The sequence below is a fragment of the Amia ocellicauda genome, chromosome 6 (assembly GCF_036373705.1).
Source record: "Amia ocellicauda isolate fAmiCal2 chromosome 6, fAmiCal2.hap1, whole genome shotgun sequence".
NCBI lineage: Eukaryota > Metazoa > Chordata > Actinopteri > Amiiformes > Amiidae > Amia > Amia ocellicauda.
Window position 1 is genome coordinate 6,328,271 of NC_089855.1, and position 12,777 is coordinate 6,341,047.

At 43.1% G+C, this 12,777-nt stretch overlaps 1 protein-coding gene across 2 annotated transcripts; it reads right to left on the bottom strand.

Annotated features, from left to right (window-relative positions):
* Positions 1-7,401: 7,401 nt before the first annotated feature.
* Positions 7,402-12,735, bottom strand: LOC136750836 (ankyrin repeat and SOCS box protein 9). 2 transcript variants are annotated; one of them, XM_066705948.1, is made up of 7 exons: positions 12,606-12,735; positions 12,201-12,280; positions 11,702-11,809; positions 9,710-9,857; positions 9,191-9,325; positions 8,648-8,839; positions 7,402-7,780 (listed from the first exon to the last, which is right to left on the bottom strand). In XM_066705948.1, the coding sequence occupies exons 1-7, from the start codon at positions 12,697-12,699 to the stop codon at positions 7,629-7,631; spliced, it is 909 nt and encodes a 302-aa protein (XP_066562045.1). In that variant the 5' UTR covers positions 12,700-12,735; the 3' UTR covers positions 7,402-7,628. The 2 variants fall into 2 exon arrangements, with proteins under 2 accessions (XP_066562045.1, XP_066562046.1); XM_066705949.1 differs by lacking the exon at positions 7,402-7,780 and adding an exon at positions 7,812-8,465.
* Positions 12,736-12,777: the final 42 nt, after the last annotated feature.

A 12,777-nucleotide genomic window follows, 5' to 3' on the forward strand; every position in this document is an offset into this window, starting at 1 on the left:
GTTTCCATGACTACGCTTGCTGCTTGTTAACGGCAGATCAAAGAGAGCTTGATTACCATACAAAACTGTTTATTTATTTATTCCGATATTATACTCCTTAGATATCTGTGGTTGTGTAAATCATGACACCCGGATTTAAAGTGGAATATTACACACCATGTGCAGGGATTGTGGACCAAAAAAAAAGGTTAAACTTGCAAATCCATTAATAATATTCTATTATATTGTAGATAGGGGTTTGTTTCTCTTTACAGACCAGAAACCACATTGTTGGTTATTCTTGTGATACCATTGTTGTCTAACGTGGCCAAACCCTCTCTGTCTACCTGCCTTAGTGAAAGATGGATTGAAGTGTTTACTTGGTATTCATAACTATTTCTGGGAGCAAATTGTAATATGACCCAAACAATGTGGGGAAGCAATAAAAAAGGCAAACAGAATGCTAGGGTATATTGTCAAAAGTGTAGAATTGAGAACAAGGGCAGTGATGTTCAGACTGTACAATGCACTAGTTAGAGCTCATCTGGATACTGTGGACAGTTCTGGGCTCCACACTTCAAGAAAGATATCGCTGCTCTAGAGGCAGTTCAGAGGAGAGCAACCAGACTTATTACAGGTCTGAAGGGAATGTCCTACTGAGAGACTGAGGACCTGAACCTTTTCACCCTGGAACAGAGGAGACTACGTGGGGACTTGATCCAAGTCTTCAAAATCATGAAGGGTCGACCACATCAAACCAGAGGAGCTTTTCCAGATCAGCAGGGACACACGCACTCGGGGACGCAAATGGAAATTGGGCTTCAAGGCATTCAAGACAGAAAACAGGAGACACTTCTTCACACAGAGAGGCGTCACAATCTGAACAAACTCCCACAAGAAAGTCATGTGTTTTTTGCTGCAACTTGAGGGTCATTTAAACATACAGCTGTGACATATTTGGACTGTATATATATATATATACACATACATACATACATACATACATACATACATACACACACACACCAATCAGCCATAACATTATGACCACCTGCCTAATATTGTGTAGGTCCTCCTTTTTCCGCCAACACAGCCCTGACCTGTCGAGGCATGGACTCCACTAGACCTCTGAAGGTGTGCTGTGGTATCTGGCACCAAGATGTTAGCAGCAGATCCTTTAAGTCCTGTAAGTTGCGAGGTGGATGCATGGATTGGACTTGTTTGTCCAGCACATCCCACAGATGCTCGATTGGATTGAGATCTGGGGAATTTGGAGGCCAAGTCAACACCTTGAACTCGTGATTCATCAGACCAGGCCACCTTCTTCCTTTGCTCCGTGGTCCAGTTCTGATGCTCACGTGCCCATTGTAGGCGCTTTCGGCAGTGGACAGGGGTCAGCATGGGCACCCTGACTGGTCTGCGGCTACGCAGCCCCATATGCAACAAACTGCGATGCACTGTGTGTTCTGACACCTTTCTATCAGAACCAATATTCACTTTTCAGCAATTTGAGCTACAGTAGCTCGTCTGTTGGATCGGACCACACGGGCCAGCCTTCGCTCCCCACGTGCATCAATGAGCCTTGGCCGCCCATGACCCTGTCGCCGGTTCACCGCTTTTCCCTCCTTGGACCACTTTTGATAGGTACTGACCACTGCAGACCGGGAACACCCCACAAGAGCTGCAGTTTTGGAGATGCTCTGACCCAGTCGTCTAGCCATCACAATGTGGCCCTTGTCAAAGTCTCTCAGATCCTTACGCTGCCCATTTTTCCTGCTTCTAACACATCAACTTTGAGGACAAAATTTTCACTTGCTGCCTAATATATCCCACCCACTGACAGGTGCCATGATAACGAGAATATCAGTGTTATTCACTTCACCTGTCAGTGGTCATAATGTTATGGCTGATCGGTGTATATATATATATATATATATATATATATATATATATATATATACATATATATATATATACATATATACATATACATATACACTCACCTAAAGGATTATTAGGAACACCATACTAATACTGTGTTTGACCCCCTTTCGCCTTCAGAACTGCCTTAATTCTACGTGGCATTGATTCAACAAGGTGCTGAAAGCATTCTTTAGAAATGTTGGCCCATATTGATAGGATAGCATCTTGCAGTTGATGGAGATTTGTGGGATGCACATCCAGGGCACGAAGCTCCCGTTCCACCACATCCCAAAGATGCTCTATTGGGTTGAGATCTGGTGACTGTGGGGGCCAGTTTAGTACAGTGAACTCATTGTCATGTTCAAGAAACCAATTTGAAATGATTCGACCTTTGTGACATGGTGCATTATCCTGCTGGAAGTAGCCATCAGAGGATGGGTACATGGTGGTCATAAAGGGATGGACATGGTCAGAAACAATGCTCAGGTAGGCCGTGGCCTCAAACGATGCCCAATTGGCACTAAGGGGCCTAAAGTGTGCCAAGAAAACATCCCCCACACCATTACACCACCACCACCAGCCTGCACAGTGGTAACAAGGCATGATGGATCCATGTTCTCATTCTGTTTACGCCAAATTCTGACTCTACCATCTGAATGTCTCAACAGAAATTGAGACTCATCAGACCAGGCAACATTTTTCCAGTCTTCAACTGTCCAATTTTGGTGAGCTTGTGCAAATTGTAGCCTCTTTTTCCTATTTGTAGTGGAGATGAGTGGTACCCGGTGGGGTCTTCTGCTGTTGTAGCCCATCCGCCTCAAGGTTGTACGTGTTGTGGCTTCACAAATGCTTTGCTGCATACCTCGGTTGTAACGAGTGGTTATTTCAGTCAAAGTTGCTCTTCTATCAGCTTGAATCAGTCGGCCCATTCTCCTCTGACCTCTAGCATCAACAAGGCATTTTCGCCCACAGGACTGCCGCATACTGGATGTTTTTCCCTTTTCACACCATTCTTTGTAAACCCTAGAAATGGTTGTGCGTGAAAATCCCAGTAACTGAGCAGATTGTGAAATACTCAGACCGGCCCGTCTGGCACCAACAACCATGCCACGCTCAAAATTGCTTAAATCACCTTTCTTTCCCATTCAGACATTCAGTTTGGAGTTCAGGAGATTGTCTTGACCAGGACCACACCCCTAAATGCATTGAAGCAACTGCCATGTGATTGGTTGGTTAGATAATTGCATTAATGAGAAATTGAACAGGTGTTCCTAATAATCCTTTAGGTGAGTGTATATATATATATTGTACTGTAATACAAAGCAGAAGCATGGCCACAGCGTTGGGTAGAAGCTCCTAAAGTAACATAATGCTGTCAGAATGAGGTCACCTCTTCCCGGGCATGCCTGTGTTGGTGTCTCCTTGGAAATCCCCCAGCTGTCAAAGCGCTGACATCGCTTTATAGAAGCTGTCTTCACAGTCTGTGAGTTTCCTTCCCTGCCTTAACTTCCACTTAATTAACCGAACAAATGATTGCTCCCGCTGGACAAATGAGATATTGTTTTCAGGTCTTAAGCACTTCATCATTTAAAGACTTCTGGCTGATATATTTCCACATGTGTTGGTGTACCAGGCAGTGAAGAAGACGAGGAAATAAATGCTTACGAGGGAAGCTCTTGATCAAATGTTGAACAATTTGTTTTTTAACCAAATTTGGAAGAAATACTGCCTACCTTCTCCTGGCGCAAGGGATGCTGGGAGCAGCCCCTTGAACTAAAATTGGTCACTTAATGGACAGAGCACTAACTATAGAACATAAAAACATTAGAAAGTTTACAATCGAGAGGAGGCCATTCACCCCATCGTGCTCATTTGTGAAGATTGTTTACTTACTTCCTCATTGTATTTAGACACTTTTCAGCCTAGCCATTTGCCATATGTCCTGCAAACCCAACTCCTTACCTGCGGATAGCCTTGTCTATTTCAATTCACCTCTCCGTTTTACAACCCTCGATCACGTTGAGAATGCAAATAAGAAGAATAGCAATGAGTAAAACCTGTGGATAAAAGATTCAGTGCCATTCTCGATTACAGGGACAGAGGAAATTCAGAAGTGGAGCTCCGTGAGGACAGGGGCAAGGCGATGTGACAGGGGGTCCCGGGCTGCATGAAGATCGCATCTGACAGGCGCTGTGAGTCAAGCCTGCTTCGTGAATTAGCAAATCAAACGGAAGGCGATGCTCTCATCTGCACACACACAATCAGACCATCTCCTTGAGAGATAGGATTAGTTATCTTCTCAGTCACATGAAATGAGAAACGGCTCGTCTTGCATCACTACTGAAAGTTTAGAAACCGGGAAGGAGAAGATTTAGTCTCAAGCCACTGGATGCAAATGCTTAAAACAAGCTCATGAATAAATTAAGTCCAGCTAAACCACATGTGCATTACTTGCTGTGCGAATTTGAGCTTCGTCATTTGTTAAAATAAATAAAAACATAATTTCCCATAAAGTATAAGAGAAGCAGAGGGATGGGTCAAGGGTGACACCAGGCTCTTAGCAGAGTATCTCGGTGTACCCTGAGGAATTTCTTTTTTTTTTTTTTTTATCAAAGAAAACTTCACATTCTTAGCAGATGCCCTCACCCAGGGTGACACACAGTTCTCGCAAGCAGCATTAATGTAAGAGCTCATCATATACAGGACCAGCTGCCCCCATGACTCACCCATGACCCTCTCACATCCAATCAGCACGCTCCATTGACTCTGCACAGGGGCTGGTGAAATCAGCACATCCCTCCTACTTAACCCTTCACAGAGATGGCCACCCTTTCACTGGAGAGAGGAGATCTTTGGAAAGGGTGTCTCATCTTCTGAAAGTTGCCAATAACACACACACACACACACATATTTAAATATATCACCATCATCATCAACCTTTATCCACTGCTGGATGAAGGCTCCCCAAGATTCCACTGCCTTCAATCTACAGCTTTTCCGTGTCACACCTGCAAGTTTCTCATTTAATCTTCTTATCTTCAATGTGTTCATCTTCTAGGTCTTTCTTCATCTCTTGGGATCCATCCGATAGCTTCCTTTGTCCATCTTTGATCTGTTCTTCTCACCATGTGTCCAGCCCACTACCATTTGAACATTTTCACTCTTTCAATTATGTCACATATTTGTGTCTGTTCTCGGATCCATTAATTAATTTTTCTATCTCTTCTTGTTATTCCAAGTGTCTTTGTATCATCCGCAGTTTCTCTATAATGTTTGCATTAAGTGACCAGGTTTCACAGCCATAATTGAGCACTGGTAGTATGCATTGATCAAATACTTTTCTATTCTGGCAAATTAGTAGATTTCCATTCAACAGTGTGCTGTTTCTTCCAAATGCAGAGAGCAGACACTACAACTTTAAACATTATTTCCTCTCCACATGGTTGGCCACCAGTGAGGGGCAGTCCTGGCAGTTTTCCCAGTTTTCTTGTTTGTGTTTTTGACAGTCGGGGGCAGATCCATTTTATTGTGAATGCTATTGTAGCCAGTTGTGATAGAGGAACTGTGAGATCCTAGGATTTCCTTGACACTACGTCAAACATCAACACCATCCAACCATCCAACCCCCTAATTATACCCAGATGGTCCCCCTATGTAATAATAATAATGATAATAATAATAATAATCACTTTCAGGAATTAAGAATGGCAGTCTCTGAATGTTCTCTCTGATTAGCGTCGATCATTCTCTGAATTATTTGCTTCAATAAGTTATTTTACATGCGTGGAAACCGTCGTCTCCCTGGAGGTGTCATCAGATTGAAACCGGTCTTGATCGTGATCTTTGATTTGAAACAGACTGCGATGCTCTGATGTATCTGGCATTTTAATGTTAGAAATATGAATACAGATGGGACCTAATTTAATCAAGATCATTTGCCATGAAATACAGTTAGCACCTTTCAGATGTGGTGATGAATGTTCTTGCAGTTTTCATTATTCACATTTTTTTCTCAGCTTTTTCTTTTCACAGAACATTTAGCCTTTTATCTTTTGTATTTCATAGTTTGTATCAATGAAGCACAATCATATTTAACCTTGGAAAGTCAGAGGATGGTGCCTGTTCTGCCCTTTTAATCTTTTATAGTTCTGAGCTTCAACAAAAACCTTAAACATAGGAAGTACGACAACATGTTTTATAATCACTGTAGGATTGTAAGGCATTTTTGTATGTGTGTAACGCATCGTGTTTTAAAAGAGGAAGCCCTTTGCAAGTCACCATGGATAAAATCATCCACGACTGAATTAATATAAAACTGAATGCTTACAAAGAGTCTTATAATCTCGTTTCTACTTTTTATTTAATTAATCACTGTGATCAATTTTACACCATCTGAACCTGACTAAATTCTCCAGTGCCAGCTGTGCGAACAGATTGAGTTTGAGTCTTAGATACTTGATGCATTTAATATAAACCTTTGGAAAGGAGTTTATGTGACCTAAAATTAACTAGAAACCAACTTCTCATATCGCTCTTTTTGAAAATCAAAGGGGAAGTTTTTTTTTTATTATTTAAGTACCGTTTCAAACTGAAAATCAACGGGACATATTTTAAAAACTGGTCGTGATTTTGCCCACGGCTGTGCTATATCAGGAGCCATTGTGATTGACAGTTGTGTGCTTCACATGTTCAATAAAGCATTATATTAAAAAAAGAAAACCAATCTGTCAGCTTTAATCAAGCTTTTGTACAGCAGTTTATCCTCTGTCCCACAAAGGATGGTGTTCTAATTTCACTGAATATCTAATTCGATACGATGACATTTGAAAATGTGTAGGTAATTATTACAGTTGAGAGAACAGTTGAATTAGCATAAATTAAAAGTGACAGCATTCATCATCGGAGCAATTAGAGTCAGCAATACAAAGGATATACTTTAATCCTTGTTAGAAATATCAGCTTTAATAAAATGCTCTTTAGTGTATTTGAAATTGGGACAGCTTTGTGTTTGTGTTTACTCGGGGGACTCCCCACGTCTGTCAGTTTGTTTCTGGTGAACTTCAAATTCTCCAAAAGATTCCTACCAAACATTGTGATGCATTTTGGGAAGATGAAACTGTGACACTGGACTGATATGCGTTTGTCACCAAACATTAAGCAGCAGGTCCAGTTTTTCTTGTTTCTTCTAAGTTTCCTGTGTTTTTCCTGAGTTACTCTGCAAAACAGTCCCTGGTATGAATTACATTGTAGAGAAGGGAGAATTGTGTGGTCATGTTGTTGAGTATGGTGTAGACATGGAAGAGGAGTAAAAGCGTTGCACAGGAATCACTTTAAAAAGGCCTTGGGTCGGGCGAGGAAGAGCCAACTAAACCTTGAGGTTGATGAAGACTATAGAAGGAAAACAACATCAACAATACTCACTGAGTAACATTATAGCCACGTTGGGATTGTAAATACTATATCGACTGGAGTACAGGGATTGTTCCAATACACTCTGTGAAACGTGAAAGAAAGCATCTTTATTCAAAGCCAGGAACCAATCATGATGTTTTTAATTATCTTGCCATCTGATGGGCAGTCTCTATATGCCGAATCGCGAAGCTTGTTTTGAGGTACCCAGGGTATGAATGTGATTAAGTAATCTTGCTTTAGTTGACAGCAAGCAGTAATCAACACACCCCGGGCCCTGTGGGATGACAAAGTTAAATTCTCCACGTTTCTGTACATCACTGTATCACATGGTATCGCTGAAGGAGCCGCTGGTGGTTTGATATGATTCCCTGGTTTTGGAGATTTCCCTCTTTCTGTTCCCATGAAGCAACAGCTCCACCTGCTGCCACCAAGAATTCACTGTCCACAAGGCCTGGGAATATTGTGGCTTTCCGTGTTCAAAAGGGCGTGGAAGAGGAAACAGTTTTCAGTTTAATTGATCAACAATCCTTAACAAACAAGGGTGGTCAACAAAGGCAAGACAAAACAGAAACAAAACAGCAACAGTCACTATTGATTAAGATCCCAGTTCAAATCCTGACCCTTTATTCTAGTTTCAAGAATAGTCACTGACTGAAATGAGTGCTGCACAATTTTCAACTCATGACTGATGGAGTTTGCAATGTTATATCTGCCTCAATGCAAGATTATTTACATAAATCAGGCTGTAAGAAATAGATTCCTTGGAAACTGTAATATCATAGGGATTTTGTAATAATTTGTTTGCTTTCAAAAGGAAAATGCAACAGGTAGCACCTTTAAAAATCATCAAACCAGCATCAAATAAAGTAGACAATATGTTTAATAGTTAAACTGTATCATCTTCCATTCTCTCCCTGGGTGAAGATTACAGGATGTGAACCACATCACACTGTACTATTAATAGGCATTTATATATCATTATAAAAAGATAGCTTTCCGTCAAAACAAAATCAAATGTCTGTAGTTCTACTTGTACATCAGAAAGTGTTTCAGTTCAGTTGGAACAGGCAGTCCGGATATTTCTCTGAGTCTTGATCTCCCCAAAAGACTCCTAATAGAAAGACGACAGAGCTGCGCCAAAGACAGGGGTCCTAAAGAGAGAGGCCACTGAAAATTATCCATCCAAGAGAAACTGAGCAAGTCTAGATTTGCAAATACAAATAGAAAATATGAAGTAGATTCAGAGGCCTGGCTTTTAGAGAATAAGAAAATGGATGATGAAGCTCAACACACCCTCACCACAATTTCAAGGTGAGCAGGCGGTTGAATATACCTTCTCTCTGCAGGAGGAGCTTCTGCACGTCACTGTGAGGAGCAGCGAGATCCACAGGCCGCTTTCCATCGGTGTTCCTGGACGTCACGTCGGCCCCGTGATTGAGGAGCACCTGGACTAAGTCTAGTCTGGAGTGTCTGGCGGCTGCGTGGAGCGGCGAATCCAGGTCTTTACTGCTGTTCACGTTGGCCCCTAAAAAACAGTCACTGGAGTATTTAATACACAGCATTATTGTATATAATATAAAAGTTCATTAAGTCAATGTAGTCATGTTATCAAACAAAATAAACTATAAGAACATAAGAGAGTGTCCAATCGAGAGGAGGCCATTCGCCCCATCGTGCTCGTTTGGTGTCCATTAATAACTAAGTGATCAAGGATCCTATCCAGTCTGTTTTTGAATGTTCCCAAATTGTCTCTTCAGCCACATCGCTGGGGAGTTTGTTCAGATTGTGACGCCTCTCTGTGTGAAGAAGCGTCTCCTGTTATGACTCTCTTCTTCTCGGTGTGATTGTATCATTACTATGAAGTTGGTCTACGAACCGAGCTGCAGTAGTTTGGTGACAGACTCGAGGCGTTGCTGGGCGCAGGCAGCGTATAGTGGTGTGCCCAGGTGTTTAAGCTGATGGTCAATATCTGCTCCGTGGCTCAGCAGCAACTCGATGCATGCCGTGTGACCTGAGAGCAAAAAGAGACAATTGAATCACTTCATCATCTGCAAATATTTCAGGTCCACTCAGTATCATTCACCTGAAGAGCTGTGTCCTTCGTCACATGACAGGAAAGAGTTTCTCCAAAACGTTAACATGTTAGATATCAGCTTCGTTCTCCTAATTTTGAATCATCCCGTTAAAACTAAATCCTCTCTTAATAACCAGAAACATTCCTGTATTTCCAGATGTTCTATCACAGAGACATTATTTTATTTTACCAGAATATGTTTAAGACGACCAACTGGAATGCACGGTTTCAACCAGCAGCTGTTACTCCGCAATCCACAATGCAATTATGGTTATGACCTTTAGTTCCCTCTGAACAATAACAACGCACTGGGCCGCTGACCTTTCCTGGCCACCTCGTGCAGGGGGGATGCCAGGTCGCTGACCCGGGGGTCCGCCCCATGCTTCAGCAGCAGCTCCACACAGCCCACTCTGCCCCCAGCGCAGGCGTCGGACAGTGGGGTGTTCCAGCTCACAGCAGCGCAGTTCACCTGTGTGTGACGCAGCATGGCGCAGTGTTACTGTACAGAGGAGCTGTGGGACTGGGAATGTGAAGGGATATTTGTTTAAGAGGAAGACTGTTAAACACAAACACACGCATATGCATACACACATGCACACGCACACATGCATATGCACACAGTCACTACTCATTCACAGACACACAAACAAAACATGATGAAGAAAACAGACATCATATCCAGTACTTGCAAATTACAAACAGAATTAAACCCACACAGTGATAAATTATATAAATGAGCCTCTGTAACGTTTGGCATCAATTCGCCCACATCATTTGTTCTCCACATGAGCATTTGTAACCTTTGCTGCATTTACTTACTGTAGAGCCATAGAACATACACATACACCGATCAGCCATAACATTATGACCACTGACAGGTGAAGTGAATAACACTGATAATCTCGTTATCATGGCACCTGTCAGTGGGTGGGATATATTAGGCAGCAAGTGAACATTTTGTCCTCAAAGTTGATGTGTTAGATGCAGGAACAATGGGCAGCGTAAGGATCTGAGCGACTTTGACAAGGGCCACATTGTGATGGCTAGACGACTGGGTCAGAGCATCTCCAAAACTGCAGCTCTTGTGGGGTGTTCCCGGTCTGCAGTGGTCAGTACCTATCAAAAGTGGTCCAAGGAGGGAAAAGCGGTGAACCGGCGACAGGGTCATGGACGGCCAAGGCTCATTGATGCACGTGGGGAGCGAAGGCTGGCCCGTGTGGTCCGATCCAACAGACGAGCTACTGTAGCTCAAATTGCTGAAAAAGTGAATGCTGGTTCTGATAGAAAGGTGTCAGAACACACAGTGCATCGCAGTTTGTTGCGTATGGGGCTGCGTAGCCGCAGACCAGTCAGGGTGCCCATGCTGACCCCTGTCCACTGCCGAAAGCGCCTACAATGGACACGTGAGCATCAGAACTGCACCACGGAGCAATGGAAGAAGGTGGCCTGGTCTGATGAATCACGAGTTCAAGGTGTTGACTTGGCCTCCAAATTTCCCAGATCTCAATCCAAATCGAGCATCTGTGGGATGTGCTGGACAAACAAGTCCGATCCATGGAGGCCCCACCTCACAACTTACAGGACTTAAAGGATCTGCTGCTAACATCTTGGTGCCAGATACCACAGCACACCTTCAGAGGTCTAGTGGAGTCCATGCCTCGACGGGTCAGGGCTGTTTTGGTGGCAAAAGGAGGACCTACACAATATTAGGCAGGTGGTCATAATGTTATGGCTGATTGGTGTATATTTAACATACTGTATAAAGAGGAAGAGGAGGAAAGTATGGACAATTATCTGAAGAATATTTGTTATGTGACAATAATGTCAGAGGGAACAAACTTTGCCAGAATCAAGTACTGTCTGTGTCTGCAAAGACCATACAGAGGCAACAGCTACGCAGAGAAGAACAACTCAGAAAAGATCATCTGCCGGCTCCTGTTTTGGGAGCAGACTCTGCCACTCAGACATGTGACCAGCGACTGTGTTTTAAACAGGGCTGGAAGCCAAAGGCGAACAATAGGGCCCTTGTTGTCTGAGAATTTGCGAGGCTTCTTAAAACGTGTGGCGACGAAGAGCAGGAGCAAGACAGGGCCGCACTGCTGCAGCTACGAGCAGCGTGTGAGATCCCAGCCACTCCTACCACACTGCGTGTAAGAGCATGGCAATCATGTAGGCGAGAAAGTTGTACAGTTCCTTTGTTAGACGACATTGTGAACTCCAGGGTGTTGCATGCTAACAGGGATTGATAAATGGGCAGTGAGATTTACTGTTTGGTGTGTTTTTAAAGGGAGTGAGATGACAAACCCTACTTACATTTGCCCCATTTTGTATTAAAAGTCTTGCACAAGCAATGTGTCCCTGCAGACAAGCCCCGTGCAGAGGCGTCACTCGGTCCAGTGTCGCTAGATTCACACTGCAGCCCTGTCAGCGCCGGAGAGAAAACAGAAGTCAGAATCAAACCCCCCAGTTGCTCAACACATTTATTTGTGTGATTGTTATACTGAGGTCAGGATTTTCCTGTGGATAATCTCAGATTCTCTTCAATTAACCCATTAGCATGAGGCCATTAATTCAATTCCACAGGTACCTTGTTCTCTTGTAGGAATGTAGATATTATTTAAAAGGAAAAAATAACTAAAAAGAAAAGTCAGTAGAAGGAGACAAAGCAAAAGAGGAGAAACAACAACAGTAATAACAAACGACTGGTCAATGATAAGCGAGTTCGCGCCCAGGACACGTCAATGATCCCCAGAACGAATCACTCAGATGTGACACCATACAAACACCGTGCTGATGATACACAGCAGTTTACCTGGCCGATGAGTCTGCGCAGGGAAAGAAGGCGCCCTTGGAAAGCAGCATCGTGAATCGGAGACCAATCAGATTCGAAATCTTGCAGGTGGAAAACATGACAGGACAAGTGGTTAAATCAGCACAAACAGCACAACAGACTGGAGCTGTTTAGAAGAAGTGGAACTGAAGGGTCCTGTTAATATTTTATATGTTTAAAGCATGTACAGCAAATGTAGTTCTGCACAAGTCACATATATTCATGTTTATGGCTTTACATTCGGGCGTATGTACATGGAAGTGATATCTAAAGACTCTTTGTTTTCGCACAAAAGCATGAGCCCAGAAATAGCAAAACAACAGGTCTTTTCATGCAGCGGCAGTGTCTGAATGCCTTCATGTGCTCCAAACACATTTCAGCACTCACCACTCATCAGTGGGTTGGAAAAGTAGTCATCTGATGGCCGGGCTCGGGTAGCCTGGGGCTGCTGGCTGTCTGTGCTGCCCGGCTCAGGATTCATGCTGAACTTTGTGTCTTCGCCACGCACAGGTACAGACAGCAGAGAAGACAACGGCTCTCAGTTCAGCGTCTCGAGTGC